Raw genomic sequence first — 17,643 nt, 5'->3', positions numbered from 1 at the left:
TTCCTCAAACTCTTTAGAGCTCTTTATGGTGGCGCGAGTGCAGCTGTAACTGTTAACGGATATATTTCAAACTTTTTCCAAATCCAAAAAGGGACTCGTCAGGGTTGCCCTTTGTGCCCATTGTTATTTGCCTTGTTTATTGAGCATCTAGCGGTTATGCTGAGGAAGAATCCGGATATTAGGGGCATTTGGGACTATAATTCAAAGGTCCTCTATGCAGATAATCTTTTGATGTTGATCTCCAATCCTGAGCTCTCATACAGGAACTCCTGTTATCATTACAGAGATTTGGAAATGTCTAACTATACAGTGAATGTCTCAAAGACCTTTGTTTTCCCAATCTCTCTTGCGTGTCACAGGAGACTATTTAATATAGATTGTGCAGAATGGGCTGACTCAGGATTTAAATATTTAGGTGTTCATGTTGACAGAGATGTTGAATCTCTCTTTGTCAATAACATTCGTCTGAAACTTATTGTGATGGACAGACTGCAGTAAATGGGAGAAATTAAAATGGACTCTTTGCGGCAAGGTTAATGTGGTGAAAATGACTCTCCTTCCTAAATTGTTATACATTTTTAGTATGCTTCCGCTCCCGAACAAACTGCTTTTGAATATTAATAAATTGCTGAATAGATTTCTGTGGGGAGAGAACGGCTGTTTGCGAATTCCAAAAGATGTTCTTCGGAGAGCTGTACATAGAGGTGGATTTTGCTACCCTGATATAAGGCGATATCATTCTGCGAGTGCATCGCTGTATTATGACTAACCAAGCAGACTGTGCAGGTTGGATTAACATTGAGAGAGAAGCTGTTTGACCTATGTGTCCCTTGATGTTGTTTTATTTGTAGAAAAAAGGCTGCCGGTCAGCTTGACTCCCCCATTCATAAAACACGTGGTAAAAGAATAGAAAAGATGTAACCAGACTCGTTGTGAAATCATTAGTTTGTTCTGAATCTGTGATGTAAACCTTGTCTTCAAATATAACAATGTTCTTTGTACTAACCACAAAGATTCCAAAGAGACAAAGCCATACTCCTTTCTCAGAGCTTCTATAGGAACTGATTGCGGCAAATTTATAATCGATCTTAATATTCTTCCCTCAACTTCCCTTAACCATTGGACATGCTAATGCCCAAGAACGGAGAGCCCATAGAGTAAGCTTGGAATAATGCTAACTCGATAAATCTCCAACAAAGCAGCAATATTGTACCCCTGCTTTCCTAACCATATAGTGCTTAATTACACTAGTGCTTAATTGCAGTCCATTTCTTCCAGATCTTAGGGAATATTACGTCCCATACATATTCCTGTGTTACTTGGAGTTGGATATCTTTCACTTTCCAGACAAACTGTTGATTCCCTCTATATCCATTAGTATCTCCAAAGGACATTACTTTGGTTTTGGAGATATTCATAATCATAGATGTTTCCTGCATATACGAGAAGAGCTGCGATAGATTGTTGAAGTCCTATGGGTGTTTTATCAACTAATATGGTGTCATCTGCATAGGCCAGCCATGAGACTGACCTATCATTGAATTTTGGGGGAAATTTCTTGCTGCGTTGAGGTGGCTCGCCAAGTCTGCTACGTACAGGTTATAAAGCAAAGGGGCCAATACGCAGCCTTGTTTAAGGCCACAATTCATTTTTCTAAAGCCCGCAAATTCTCCAAAAGAACTCAAGCGTACTGATACTGTCGTATTAGTGTATGGAGATTTGATAAAATGCCAAAAGCTTTGCTGTAATCTATGTAACAGCAGTATAGTTTATGCCCATAAGATACATCTGCCATCCTATACTTCATAGAGGGTAGAATATTCTTTTCTGAAACTCGTCTGAATCTGATGCATCAACTTCCTTTACTTTGCCCACACAGTTAATTTCTTCAGAAGTACTGAAGCAAAACAAATGTGTGAGGTGTCCATCATAGCAGGCAGTCTATAATTGAGTTAGATTTGTCAAAAGTAAGTGAAAGTGAATCTGAAGAGATAGTTAATAGGTCTTAGAAACATAGGGTGAACAATGTAGGGGAGGACTGGTCCAGGAGACCCCCCTCGCCTGCGTTTTCTCCCCAGGTGAGGGCTATGGCTCATTGGGCGTCCCCTCATGCCACCCGGGCCCAGGTGATGGAGGGTTCGCCCGCTGGAGACATTGCCCACACGTATTGATTGCCCACATGTATTAAAATTTAGCTAGGCCCAGAAACCATTTTGTCTGGTAAAGATGGTGTGAGCTCAGCGCACTGTAGCGCGGCCCCCACCCTTGGAGAGTTTCAGTCATCCCTGTCGCCGCAGCACCCTGGCAGATCCGCTGCGAGCACGTTCCCACGAACAAGACGGACATGAGCTAGCGTAATACACTAACATTGTAACAGTTCACCTCCCGCAGTGTATCATCGCTCCCAGCATGACCCGGCCAGCAGGCCTGGGCAATGAAAAGAACAGTAAAATAGTCATCAGATGGCAGACAGTCTTTATATATTAATGTTAAGACCACTCGCAAAGTATGCTTTCTTCCACAAAATCCCTTATATTACAAAAGCCTGTAAAATGTATAAATATAAGAAAGCATGCTTCCATGATATAAGCGATGGCGAGCCCACACCATTGCAGTTGGGTGCCAATAATAAAGGAACGCACCAGGGATCTATTTGTTACGTGTATCACTGGGAAACTTACACTCCATGGGCTTGCGCCATAACTGAACTAATGCTGCTAGAGGACACGAGAAGACGAATGTAACCATACAGAGGGCCTATGTGAAGGATGCACGAGAAGGCGCTTGTCATGTGTGCATGTCTAGGCCCCACATGTGCCACCACCGTCACGAACAGTGGCGGGTTACCTTCTATGTACTCCACCAATCCTAATTCTACCTCACTTACTGCAAATATATATGCATATAACTAAATACTGTACTTGTTAAAACATAATGTATGAATAAGGTGCTCAGAGTGGGTATAATTGAGACACATCCAGCAAGGTTTAAATGCATGTCTTGTATTGATTTGAATAAGTATTATAGAGTGTTCAAATGTTTGTGATGTTTTTACCTAAATCGGCAACACACGAGGGAGATACCTTTGTGAAATATGTGCAAGGCCATTCCCCCTCCCACCCTGCAAAGGCTGCCAAGGCATGAGAGCAGAGGCCGCGCCGCGCTGCTTTACCTCCCCCAACCAGACTGGAGCCGCTTCAAAGATTTGTAACCCCCTCTGTAGCACCCAAGGCCGCCGCCCGCCACCTGCATTATTTACAGCACAGCAGTAAACCTCTGCCTGAACTTGTGCCCCCTATAGTGTGTAGGTTCTTATGACGTTTTTTGTAAATATATACGCCTGTCTTTGCTATTGTCAGACAGAGCGCTCTCGGAGTTTGCAGAGTTCTTTGCATGCCCTATTCTGATTGATAAACTCCCATTTACGCTCACCCGCACTCTGTCTTGGCCTTATTCCCATTTTGGGAGAGTCCTTCATTGTCTCTCATTGCGGGGAGGATCGTGCTGTTTGGGGACGCTTGCCTTCAGTGGTGACCCCGATAGCGTGATTTTTATTTCTTCCTAACCCATTATAACCGTCCCCTTTTGGCACGAGAATCTCCGGTCGAAAAGGGATACGCACGGTGAGCCGGCTCCGGGAGGCTGCCCGCCAACGGCGACCGGTACACTAAGAAGTGCGCACTCAATAGAGAGAGGGTACGGGATCCCGGTTGAAAAATCCCCTTTGAGTACCGCTCGCCGGAGCCGGGGCTGACTGTTGAGCTGACGGCGACACTGCCTGGACGGACCCAATTTCGGAGACTATCGGTTCAAGACGGGCACGTGAGTACTGAGTGCGAGCGATTGTAAAGGGAGCGGGGAGAGAAGTGTAGGACAGGGAACGAAGAGGGGGTCCGAAGATATACTAAAGATCATCCTAAAATTTCCTTGCTTTTTCTTTGCATATGGCCATTAGGATTAAGAGGTGAATAAGAGATAAAAGTGACGGGAACCTAGCTCCGAAAGGGGGTGGAAGGCGGCGCCGCATAGTGCTATATTGACTAGTACTGGGAATATATGACGAAGTGAAATACAAGATAAAAGTGTTCAGCAAAAGGGGGCACTGAGAATATATTAGTGACCGCTATTACTTCTTTCTTTTCTTTTTCTTTAGGGGTAGGGGGAGAATAAAAAGCGAGATTAGCAAGAACTTGGGAAGAAAGTAAGAGAAAAAGGGTCCTACTAGAAGGGGGAGAGCAGGTTAAAACATATACATATATGCATATGCGCATCCATCTATCCAAATAAGACGGACAGGGACAGCCGGCTAGGGAGGAAAGGGAGGGCAGCTTGAATGGTGAATTGAGTGTTACCAAGAGGTGTGTGCACCTCGTATGTGTCAGGGGACAATTTGATGTTGTGAATGTGCATAACGGTTATAAATGTATAATAGTTAAATGGTCATGGTAAGTGTGACCGGATAAAACTTTTTTGAAGGCAAAGTTGATACAGTGAAGTGAGTGTGTACCTTTTTGATTTCCGGATTGATATTGTCGAAATAAATGGTGGGTTGCCCTTGTATGTGCCCCCCCAAGAGAACAGAGTAGACACTGTGTATAGCCAGTTTTGTATTGTGCAATCAGGGGAAGGGGGGAGAGCCCAAACGAGCCCAACATTGAATGTGAAGTAGCATAAAAAAAAAATAATAATATTGATACTACATTTACATTGTAGTTGCAGACACACAGAGACACACAAGCACTAGGAGGGCACAGAGATGGGGGCTGAAACACCCTTATCACATATTTGTAAGAATCTCCCAGGGTACGCGGAGCGGATTAAGAAATATCACGACCAATGGATAACTGAGTTGAAGGGAGAGGGGTTACCCCAGATATGGCCAGAGGGAGGGTCATTTGATAAAAGTGTTCTGGATATGATGGCCACATGCATTTATTTGAAGTACAAAGGAAAGCAGTTGCAAAATAGGATGGAAATATTAGATCTTTGGAGGTTATTTGAAGAGATACCACCGCCTAAAACACCAGCATTAAATCCTGATCTCCCATCCACCACAGACAATCCACTGATGATACAGAAAGATGTCAAAGAATTGTCAAGTGTAGCGCCACCAGTAGAGGTAATAAGTTTGTACCCGATATTAAAAAAGCCTGTACCCGCAGAAGGATACAGTGATCCGACGTATGTGCCTCCCCCGACAACTACTACACCCCACCGGCCCACTGCACCCCCACCATATGAAAGTACGAGAGAGCGAGGCCAGGCGAGTACACAAAGGGTGGACATAGAGAAACTCACAGATGATTTACAGTCAAGACTCTCAATAGCAAAAGATGAGCTCTCGAGGATAAAAGACATGTGCGGACAAACAGCACTTACCGCAGCTAGATCAGGGCGCACGTCTAGAGCGCCAGGTGAGAATAGAAAACCTGAAGGGGGGTGGAAGAAAGGTGAGATACTGTTCAGAATTGAAGAAGAACCGACACGAATAATTGAAATAGAGACACGCGAGGGAGATACTGACAATGATGAAAGGCCTATGGGGGATAGAGAGGAATTACTATGTGACATAAGGGACGAGTTAGAAGAAAGTGACAGGTTGAGCATGGCAATGGGAGGGGGAAGCGAAGGGGGGGATGGTACATGTTCAGTGAGAACCCTGGACGATGAGTGGACGGGGCAACTAAGGAACAGAGTGGGGAAAATGGCATCACTGGGAACATCAGCAGCCAAAACGGGTCCGGATGCCACGACGAAAGGAAGGCTACAGCTCCCGTTGATACACAGGGGAGGAGGGAGGCCTAACTATATCCCATGGGCACAGATGGATAAAGCCAATTTATTAAAGCTATTGCCCCCGTTATCAGGAGGGGCAAGTAAGTGGATATACGCCTTTGAGAAACATACTGCTGGGGTACCCCTAGCTATAGGAGATGTGAAAAGTCTGCTCGTATCAGCAGTGGGCGATCAGGCTGAAAGAGTATGGGTTAAAGCCGGTTTCCCGGGAGTAACGTTAGACTGTGACCGCCATGATGGGGCCTCCTTTAACACAGTGCGTGCTAGGGTGTGGGATGCCTTACGCGAAACATTCCCAGACACACCGGACTTACAGTCAGTGATGCAGTGTACAATGAATGACGGGGAGGAGGCTATGGATTACATTTTCCGGGTCCAAGAGATGTGGAGAGCAGAAACGGGCACGCCCTGGTATCAATCGACATCTTTATTTTACTTCATTATAAAAAGAGGGCTCCCAAAGGAAGTGCAGAAGGCGCTCGACAAGATAGCAGGTATTGAAGCAAAGGGATGGCCAGAAATTCAGAGCATAATAGTACACCATTGTAAACGAATAAAGGAGAGGGAGAAGGAGGTGGCGCAGAAAAGATTGGCAGACGAGGCGAAGTTAGTACAGACAAAGTTGGTGAAGGTCGCAGCAGCAGTAGCCGCGCTCCCACACAGCAGGGAGGGAGACGATGAGGAGGAGGGGCTGATAGCACTACAAGGAAGGGTGGCAACTAATTGGGCGGGAACAGGACAGCGGCAGTGGAATGAGCAGGAGCAAGGTGGAGGTCCACAGTGGCAAGAGTGGACCCCTCGAGGGGGACGAGGTGGGTACAGGGGCCGAAGAGGAGGTGGAACGGGGTACGGGGGAATGGGAGGAAATGGATGGCAGGGTCCTAGAGGTGCACAAGGAAGTTGCTGGAACTGCGGGCGATGGGGGCATTACTCTAGAGAGTGCAGAAGCAGACCCAACAACGGGTTCCAAGAGGTAGAACAATATGGCCATCCCCACCCGGGAAGCCCATATGGTCTCCCAATGGGACAACAGCAACTAAGAAACCCAGGCCAAGGTAATGCTGGCCAGCAACAGGGACCCCAGTATAGAACACAGAACCACCCACAAAACAATGACAGTATGCAATATACGCCAGGTAACCCTTTCGCGACAACAGCAAACGGGGCCCCCGCACCAGCCCCTTACAACGGCATGTCAGTGGTTTCAGGAAATGTCTTTAATGAGGGGGGGGCGATGAGACACCCCGCATAGGACAGCCCACAGAGAACACTTGCGTGTCCAGTTCTATCTACCACCTACAATGCAGCAGAGGAACCATTGGTAGGGGCGCAGATAGGAGACAAGCAGTTTATATTCATGGTTGATTCGGGAGCGGAGAAATCATGTGTCAGAGAGGGCCGGTTCCCGTTATCTAACAGGAAGTTAGAGACGCAGGGGTTCTCTGGGGCTGTAATTGAAGTTCCTTACACAGAAGCTTTGGATGTAACAGTGGGGGGTAAGACTGTGAAGGCACCCTTACTGTATTACGAACAGTCCCCAATAAATTTGTTAGGGAGGGATCTTCTGAGTAAACTTAACATGACCATATCATTTACTGAGAGAGGAATAGTGTGTTCTACACCCGGGATATGCCCCTTGCGTGCGATGTTGGTAGTGCAAGCCTACACAACCACACAGGAAATACGAGGGCTGCCACAAAATGAGGAAATGTTTATTGAAGGGCTAAAGACTTTGGCCCTCGTAATTCCAGAGCTAAGAAGCATGGACTGGAGGATTCCAGCGGAGTTCCTCTTCCGCCCCATAGTGTGTCCCAACGCAGCACCAGGATCAGTGGTATCGTTGGACTTGCACGCTGTACAGGTATCAGCGAAAAGGATCGCTGTGATTGGAGTGGACAGGGAAGGATGTGAGTGGCGCACAGTGCTGTGTACAAACGCCAACCTCGCCCTACGAGAGGTAACAGATGAGGATCTCTTTTCAGACACAGAAAGGGATGGTGAGATAGTAATGGAAATAGCGATGCCCTGTGACATTTTGATCCAAGCCAGGGAGACCCCCGTCCAACTGATGGCAGTGGTAGGAACACCACCGTCATTTTTTGATGACGACATGAGGCTCGTACCAAACAATTTATGGACAACAGGCCCCCATGATGTAGGGCTGTTGCACGGAGTACAACCTGTGATAATAAAACTAAAGCAAGGAGCAACTTTACCCCGAGTTAAACAGTATCCATTGTCCCGTGAAGCTGAAGAAGGGATAAAAGAAACAATAAATGCACTACTAGCACAAGGAATAATAGTGCCTTCAAACTCCCCATGTAACACATGTATTTATCCAATCAAAAAAGCGAAAGGAGGGTCTTGGAGGATGATACAGGACTTACGCCCCCTCAATGATGTAATTCAGAAGGAGTTCCCTCTAGTCCCGAACCCTGCATCAATACTATGCAGCATCCCGAAAGTGGCATCACATTTCACAGTAGTAGACTTGAAAAACGCATTTTTCTCAATACCCCTGGCTGGAGAGAGTAGATACCTTACAGCCTTCACACTGGGGGGTAAGAGATATGAACACTGCAGACTACCACAGGGATACTGTGAGAGCCCGAGCATATTCAACCGCATATTGCATGAAGACTTGGGAAACCTATCAGTTGAGAGTACGATTATTCAGTATGTAGACGATTTATTAGTGTGTGCACAAGACGAAGCAACATGTAGAAAAGATTCAACAACGCTCCTGACTTTACTGGCCAACAAGGGATACAAGGTAGACAAGGAGAAGCTACAGTACTGCCTGACTGAGGTCCTATACCTGGGACAGCTCATATCAAAAGATGGAAAAAGAATAATTCCCGACAGGGTAGAAGCAATAAGATCAGTAGGAGAACCCACAACAGTGAAAGATATGCAGAAATTCTTGGGGATGTGCAACTATTGCCGAGCATGGATACTAGATTATGCAGCATACACGAGGCCCCTCCTACAAGCACTCAAGGAAGCACAACAGGAGAATGAAAAAATAAAATGGTCAGAAGAAATGAGCATATCATTTCAATCATTGAAAGAGCTAATTTCAAGCGCTCCAGTACTAGCAAACCCTGATTATGGACGCGAATTTTACCTATTCTCACACTGCAAGGGAACACTCATGACAGCAGTACTGACACAAAAAACGTCCTTAGGACACAAGCCATTGGCTTACTATAGTGGTACTTTAGATGCCGTGATGCAGGGCCATTTCGCGTGCGAACAATCACTCGCTGCAGCCGCGTTCGCGATTGAGAAAAGTGCCACAATAGTAATGGGTTGCCCTGTGACATTGTTTGTGGAACATTCATTATTTGCAATACTTGAGAGATCAAAAAGCACACTGACCACACAGCGGGCGACAGCCTACGAGATTATATTGTCCAGCGCCAACATCCATATAGTGAGATGCAAGACAGTGAACCCCGCCACATTCATTACAGAAGCGTGCACACTAGAGGACATGCAGAACCACGATTGCGCAACCTACACAGGAGAAAGAGGGGAGGACACAGTGGTGTGTGAGAACGCTCTAAGCGAGGGGGAAGTGTACTTTGTGGATGGGTCTGCATCAATTGATGTGGACACGGGAGAAAAACACGTTGGCATGGCAGTAGTGAGGTTAGAAGACGGTGAGTATGAAACAATAGTACAGTACCGCCTCCCATCACATTACTCTGCACAGGCAGCAGAACTGATTGCGCTCATAGAAGCACTACATGCAGCAAAGGGTTGTGCAGTGACGATATACACAGACTCAGCTTACATGACGACGACAGTACATGGAGGTCTAGCAAGATGGGGGCGTAGGGGATTTAGACGGGCAGACGGAACACCAGTACAGCATGCAGAATTGTTGAAAGAGTTAATTGAGGCCCTACAAAACCCTACTGCAGTAGCAATAGTGAAGTGCCAAGCCCATACATCCAACACAGACGTTGTGTCTTTGGGGAACGCGGCAGCGGACGCTGCCGCCAAGGAGGCTTCCTATTTTCAGAAATATGACACAGGTGAGTACATGCTTAAGCACAAGAGAAACGAAGAGCCCCCAGAAGGGTACAACATGATGCCCATATCACAAATACTAGAATTGCAGGAAGGAGCTAGTGCAGAGGAAAAATTGACGTGGACAAAACGGGGGTGCAGCCAGTCGGGGACAGACCTGCTGTGGCGGCAAAATAACTCAGGGAAAGTGGTAATGCCACTACAGTTACTAGAAGTTGCATTTCAACAGCTACACTTCCCTGCACATAATACCAAACAGCACATCGCAGCGGAAATACAGGAAGAATGGTTCGTGCCCAGTCTCCAGGAGCAGGTGTCTCGATTGGCAATGGAATGTACAACATGCCAAATATACAATTCAGGAATGACATTACGCACACTCCGGGGAACAATTCCTAAACCCATTGGCCCATTCAGAGAACTGCATATAGATTACGCAGACATGGGGGAAAGGTGTAATGGCGCGCGGTACATGATCGTGGTTGTGTGCCCATTTTCAAGGTGGGTGGAAGCAGGACCCTGTGCGCGACCGGACGCCAAAAGCGCCGCCAAGTTCCTAGTAAGGGAAGTGTTCCCGCACTGGGGAATTTGTGACGTGATTCGCTCAGACAACGGCACTCATTTTGTGAATGAGCTTTTCAAGGAAGTTACTACATTATTGGGAATAAAACATAAATTGTGTTCGATTTATCATCCCCAAAGTAATGGCGTAGTGGAAAAGATGAACGGACTGTTAAAGGGCAGGTTATCAAAACTATGCTTTTCATTGAAGAAGAATTGGATTTACTGCCTACCCCTTGCGCTATTTGAATTGAGAAATCAGCCAAGCAAAGACCACCATTTGTCCCCGCACGAGATCGTGACTGGGAGACGAATGAACACAGCACACTCTCCACTGCGCGAACACTCAGATGCTCACAGAAGCGCCGCAATATTGGGAGATGAGTTCACAGACTATTTAAGGAAATTGACAAGGGCAGCGCGCGCGATATCAAAGCAACTCTCCCCACCCTTCACTAGAGAAGAGGGAAACGTAACAGGATCTGTCACGGAGCCAGAGCAACAGCTACAGCTGATGCCAGGCGACTCAATTTATGTCAGAAGCTTTGTGCGTCGGTGGAATGCACCACGATTCCATGGCCCATACGAGGTAATATTTTGCACGCCCACGGCAGTGAAGGTGAAGGGCTTGAGGTACTGGGTGCACTTGACCGATGTACGGAAGGCATACAGCAATGTACAAGAGGAGGTAGATGAGGAGGCACAGACAACAGCAAACGATGCAACGGAGCAGAATGTCTGAATATGAACTTGTGTGTGTGTGTTAGCACTGGACTTGACTTGAATGGGAGAATAACTGATAAGGATATTTAAAAAAAAAAAAAAAAAAAATGTTTTCTTTTTTATCTTGTTGAGTTGTATGTAATTAATGAAATGACCAAATTATGGCCTGTATACACCCTTGTCTGTGAATACCCGTCCCCGCATCCCCACCCGCTTCCATTCCCCGTCAAATATATATTGGCACTGATGGTGCTAGCAAAATGTTTACATGCATGCACTTAATGCACTTTTATATCTCAAACAGGAGCTTCCATGGCATCTAACGGGCAGCCTGCAACGGATAGAATTAGTAGAATGAGAGAATTAGTACATGAGAGATGCAGATATTCGTATGAGTGTGGATTATCTGTATGCATCACATTGTTTTTTATGATAATGTTTGGCCTGGTTACATATTGGTTTGTAGCGTTCATCTCTATCGAGATGAACGAGGGGGGAGGGATTAACAGCACTACTGGGCCCAATACAACTACAAGTGTCAATACTAGGGAAGGTGATTTTTTGATATGGGACGGAACTAAACTTGTATGGGGGTATCATACCACACCATCCAGTGCTGTCATCTTACAAAGAAAAAAGCCACAAGGTGGAATGCAGAACAACACAGTGTCTCCACCAGGGGTATCTAATTACAATGCCCACAGTTTAAATGACCGAAACCCGTCTGCCATATCATGGTTGTATAACACCCCCACCAGCCAGCCTGCCCCCATACTAAAAAAAACCTGCCAGATAACGTCAGGAAAGAAGAGGAAAAGCTACTAGCAATACACGAAATATTATATGATGAATGGGCCAAGGGGGGCGGGAATGAGAAAGGGGGGTCTAGCTTGTCCCTTGACCAGGGAGTTGGGAAGTACATGAGGAACAAGAACAACAGACGGAAGAGAGAAGCAGGGAAGAGGAAGTATGATGAGTACTATGGGCTAGGTCTAGATAAGATGGAAGACCCACGACACCCCCATCAAACAAATAAGTGGTATGCAGATATGAGTGCCACAGCTAAACAAACAACAAACGAGAGCTGTTATGTCTGCTCCCTCATCCCTCACGCATCAGGTACACCCAAAGTATTGTTACCCAAAGAGTTGCCAATTATAGATGCCCAATGTCTCCTTCATCTCACGTTATGCAGGATTAAGAACACCTTCCAGGCACACGAAGTGACTTTTCAAATGCTGCAGAACGAGAAAACGTGTTACCCAAAAACGGCAGGAGTGGTATGTTTGAAAGAACCATTTTTTGTAATAGAAGGGACACTTTTTTCTGACAACAAGCGGAAGGATGAAGAAGTAGTGTGCAAAGCGGAAGCACTGAGAGGTGTGGCACCGGAGAAATTGCAGTGGATAGAAGAAACATGTACACCAGTATGGAAAGAACACATTTCAAAACTAACTTGGGTAACGGCCATCGAAAAACCTTTCAAACTACAGAGCGAAATGGACTATGAACTGTGTTTTAAAGGAGAAGGGAGGACCCCCATGGGAACAAACAAGAACTGTAACAAGACCCTCACCATCCCAGATCTAAGAAAAGGGACTGCAGCCCTCATGGACACGTACTGGGTATGCGGCAACCAGGCATACCTACACCTTCCCCCGTCATGGAGTGGCAGCTGCTCAATGGCCACTCTGCACTCAGCCCTAATGGTGATACCAGAAAGCCACATCGATGGGAGCAAAAGGACACAGGAACGCATGCAACAGAGTGTGGCTCAACCAACTGCAGAGTCACAAATGTATGTCCTGTCTTCCGGAAGCAAGGGAGAGGTGCTGACCCGTAACAGATGAGCATCAAATTACATATCAAAGGCATCATCAGAACTATTGGCTCAGATCCCAGACAAATATCGATTATTCAGCTCAGCAGAAACATTTTTTGCCTCGCTCGTCTCAAGTGTCCAAACAAGGGCAAACGCAAAATGGCTCCAGATAACCCGCTGGGAATTGATTCAGCTGGCAAACGACACTGAAGAAGGGTTCAACATAATAAAGGTGGAACTAAGAGCTTTACGACTGATGACCATGCAAAACAGGTATGTCCTGGACCTGTTGACGGCGATGGACGGCGGTGTTTGCCGAAAAATAGGAAGTGCCTGCTGCACTTTCGTACCTTCTGAAGACGCAGAGAACGGCTCCCTGTCCCATGTGATCGAAGCAGTCCACAACCTAGGAGAAAAAATGAAAATGGAAGGTGGAGCAGAAGACAGTACATGGTTCGATAACATCTTCTCCTGGGTCCCCTCATGGCTTGGAACAACTGTGAAATTTTTGATACCAGCTGTGGTGTTCCTCCTTTTAATTTTTTGCCTGTGCCAGGTGGGTCTTCGAGTTTGTGCTAACGCAGTACCAAATGGTGCAATGATGATGGTGACAATGGGCAACTCACACGGTACAATAAAAACGATGCAAGAAGCACAAGTACAAACAGGGATAGATAACACACCCAGGTACCAACTGGTGCCTATGTACCACGATAAGGATATTGTAGATAAGTTGTGGCACACCACCATCAAAGAGCCCCGTATACTAGAATGGTACGAGGAAGTTTGGGTAGATTTGGAAGGAGATGGTGGATGTATATATCTAACGTGTACCCCAGATGAATATGCCAGGAGAGGTGAGAGCTTAAGGGGGGTGTGCAGAGCATGGATGCCCATCAAAGGAACTCCTGCATGGGATGAGGCGGTGATGGACAAAGCAGAATGTAGGAGGATAGAAGATTTAAAAAATTCGTTACTTAAGTAACGAAAGGGGGGAAATGTAGGGGAGGACTGGTCCAGGAGACCCCCCTCGCCTGCGTTTTCTCCCCAGGTGAGGGCTATGGCTCATTGGGCGTCCCCTCATGCCACCCGGGCCCAGGTGATGGAGGGTTCGCCCGCTGGAGACATTGCCCACACGTATTGATTGCCCACATGTATTAAAATTTAGCTAGGCCCAGAAACCATTTTGTCTGGTAAAGATGGTGTGAGCTCAGCGCACTGTAGCGCGGCCCCCACCCTTGGAGAGTTTCAGTCATCCCTGTCGCCGCAGCACCCTGGCAGATCCGCTGCGAGCACGTTCCCACGAACAAGACGGACATGAGCTAGCGTAATACACTAACATTGTAACAGTTCACCTCCCGCAGTGTATCATCGCTCCCAGCATGACCCGGCCAGCAGGCCTGGGCAATGAAAAGAACAGTAAAATAGTCATCAGATGGCAGACAGTCTTTATATATTAATGTTAAGACCACTCGCAAAGTATGCTTTCTTCCACAAAATCCCTTATATTACAAAAGCCTGTAAAATGTATAAATATAAGAAAGCATGCTTCCATGATATAAGCGATGGCGAGCCCACACCATTGCAGTTGGGTGCCAATAATAAAGGAACGCACCAGGGATCTATTTGTTACGTGTATCACTGGGAAACTTACACTCCATGGGCTTGCGCCATAACTGAACTAATGCTGCTAGAGGACACGAGAAGACGAATGTAACCATACAGAGGGCCTATGTGAAGGATGCACGAGAAGGCGCTTGTCATGTGTGCATGTCTAGGCCCCACATGTGCCACCACCGTCACGAACAGTGGCGGGTTACCTTCTATGTACTCCACCAATCCTAATTCTACCTCACTTACTGCAAATATATATGCATATAACTAAATACTGTACTTGTTAAAACATAATGTATGAATAAGGTGCTCAGACTGGGTATAATTGAGACACATCCAGCAAGGTTTAAATGCATGTCTTGTATTGATTTGAATAAGTATTATAGAGTGTTCAAATGTTTGTGATGTTTTTACCTAAATCGGCAACACACGAGGGAGATACCTTTGTGAAATATGTGCAAGGCCATTCCCCCTCCCACCCTGCAAAGGCTGCCAAGGCATGAGAGCAGAGGCCGCGCCGCGCTGCTTTACCTCCCCCAACCAGACTGGAGCCGCTTCAAAGATTTGTAACCCCCTCTGTAGCACCCAAGGCCGCCGCCCGCCACCTGCATTATTTACAGCACAGCAGTAAACCTCTGCCTGAACTTGTGCCCCCTATAGTGTGTAGGTTCTTATGACGTTTTTTGTAAATATATACGCCTGTCTTTGCTATTGTCAGACAGAGCGCTCTCGGAGTTTGCAGAGTTCTTTGCATGCCCTATTCTGATTGATAAACTCCCATTTACGCTCACCCGCACTCTGTCTTGGCCTTATTCCCATTTTGGGAGAGTCCTTCATTGTCTCTCATTGCGGGGAGGATCGTGCTGTTTGGGGACGCTTGCCTTCAACAAGTATAAGGATTGCAACCAATTCAAACGAGAACAGTCTGAGAGTTTTGTCAGCAATATAAGAATACTTAGTTGAATGAAAAGTGAGAAAGGAAATTCAGTAACTCTAGCAGAGGTCTACAGAAAAGGAACTTTAGTCAAGCAACAATAGAAAAATACTTCAGAAGCGAGCCGAATCTGAATAATAAACATCCTTTTCTTCGAGAGTTACCTCCAAGCTTGGGGCGGTGGCAGTCAGGTAACCAAGGGAAAAAAGGAATACAATTAAGGGGTGTTATCAGTGAAATTGAAGATGTATAACCATTAGATGCATCTGTTGCAGGGATCCTGAATGTGCAAGGTTCTGGAGTTGTAGGTTTTCGGAGGAGACCTGATCTTTTGATATTTTATCCACTTCCCCTTTCCCCCCGGCCTGGTCATTTCTGTAGTTGTAATCAAAAGATTGCTGGGAGTACCGGACTAAGGGGTCTGGAGGACTCATCGTCTGCTCCTGCAGGCTTCAGAGCTGGGACCTGATACAGTAGTATTTTCAGTTTGGGAGGGAGAAGGAGTCACTAAGGGCATGGCTTCTGGGAACAAGGGTTTAGGGAGGTCTTTCACGGGACCGGATTTCTTATAACCATCAGGGGGAGATTCCCAATGAGGTCCTCCCACTTTTTACCACCTCTAGGGGGACTATGGGGCAGCAGCCTGACCTCCCTAGCCTCATAGGGAAGGGCTCCCCTCTGGGGAGAGGTGATGAGAACCCGTGAATCGTCACACTGTACAGCCACTGAATTCTAATGTGATGCCAATCACCCCTTTTGTGATGTTCTGCAGCTCTATAACAGCCTTCTGGTGGTGCCAGTGCGGCATGTAGGGATGCCGCCTAAACCTACTGTGATGTCATGCTAGGGCATTCCATTGACCATAATCCCCCAATTACTGCAATGCTGACATGCTGTCCTGGACCTCCAATGTAAGCATATTATATGCTAAAAAAGCAGCACAAAGAAAGATTACCCACCACTGGCTGTAATCATCATAAGCAGGCGACATGCTGGAGTGAGCAGTTCCTCGCTGTTGGGGAAGGTCCGGATGGCCATCAGCAGGGCAGGGATCATAGCTTCAAAGATCAGTATGTCTACCTCTATGCCAACTTCTAGAACTAGTAAGGAGAGAAGAAAATCACATGATCACGTCTTAAACCACTTCCTCTGGTATCAGGTGTTAAGAGAAGGAAGATGCTGCTGCTTCCATCAATATCCCTTTCCCCTCCATCCTCTGCACAACTCTACAAGGGAATGGCTGCAACAGTGAAAGGTTTCTATCATGAATGGCATAGAAGGGCGAATTGACCACATTTTTACAGCTAGTTTTGCTATCTTTAAAGTCTGTCTCTGTCACAGCTTTCCCACCAGAAAACAAAGAACGGGAGGAAGACACTTCATGCTTTGTCTATTTCTTGCAACTGCAAACAAATGTGCATGTTAAAACTGTGGTGGGCAACACCGCTGCACTGGTAGGGGTCAGACAACGACATTGAATGGGAAATAGATCATGTATGAAATTGAAGTTAACAGAAGAGTATCCCCACCAACCTGGGCCACATTGGTGACAGTGATGGAGATTCAAAAGTCTTTACAAACTTGACCCAGTAACCTACCATATAGCCATTACATGTCCCATCCCAAATCCCATTATGTCTAACTTGCTCCTCCACCCATGCAGGAGGGAGCCATATGTTGTCATAGACCAGCAAGTCTCTACCAAGCTCCGTACCTTGTCCGGTGAGATCCTGCAGCAACTGGATGCCTTCCAGCTGTATATCCATGGAGCCAAAATGCACTCTCATGGCTTTACCCACCACCGGCACAATATTACCTCGAAGGCAGTAAGCTGCAGAAAAACAATGAAAATGTATGTGCATAAGTATGGGCTCTGGTATCCCCTTTGTGCCAAAAGATGGGCAGAAGCAAAATGTATGCCAAAGAAAAGACGCTAAGCCCTCCAGACTGAAACAGATGAGCCATACTGGATAAAAGGGAGGGCTCCTCTTCGGTCTGAGCACCTTCATGTAGTGGCACCTATTGCACACGATCCTCACGCAATTCCAGCAAGATTGCAAACAGTTGCACCAATGTAGTTAGAACATTGCACCTACCACCAATTTTGGACTGGGGTTACTAGGTTTCCATTGGTTGCAGTGGTGTCTAGCATTTT

General features: G+C 46.4%; 1 protein-coding gene across 1 annotated transcript in view; it reads right to left on the bottom strand.

Annotated features, from left to right (window-relative positions):
- STKLD1 (serine/threonine kinase like domain containing 1) overlaps nucleotides 1-17,643 on the bottom strand; it is a 595,840-nt gene that overhangs the window by 204,283 nt on the left and 373,914 nt on the right. The window contains exons 12-13 of the mRNA XM_069609351.1: nucleotides 17,203-17,319; nucleotides 16,448-16,588 (exon numbers count right to left, since the gene is read on the bottom strand). Coding sequence (XP_069465452.1) covers nucleotides 16,448-16,588; nucleotides 17,203-17,319 — 258 coding nt within the window. The remainder of the gene's footprint in view (nucleotides 1-16,447; nucleotides 16,589-17,202; nucleotides 17,320-17,643) is intronic.

This window comes from Ambystoma mexicanum, chromosome 8 (genome assembly GCF_040938575.1).
Source record: "Ambystoma mexicanum isolate Mex_15411 chromosome 8, UKY_AmexF1_1, whole genome shotgun sequence".
Classification (NCBI taxonomy): domain Eukaryota; kingdom Metazoa; phylum Chordata; class Amphibia; order Caudata; family Ambystomatidae; genus Ambystoma; species Ambystoma mexicanum.
The sequence above is the reverse complement of the archived record's forward strand: the minus strand, read 5'-3'. Positions and strand labels throughout refer to the sequence as shown.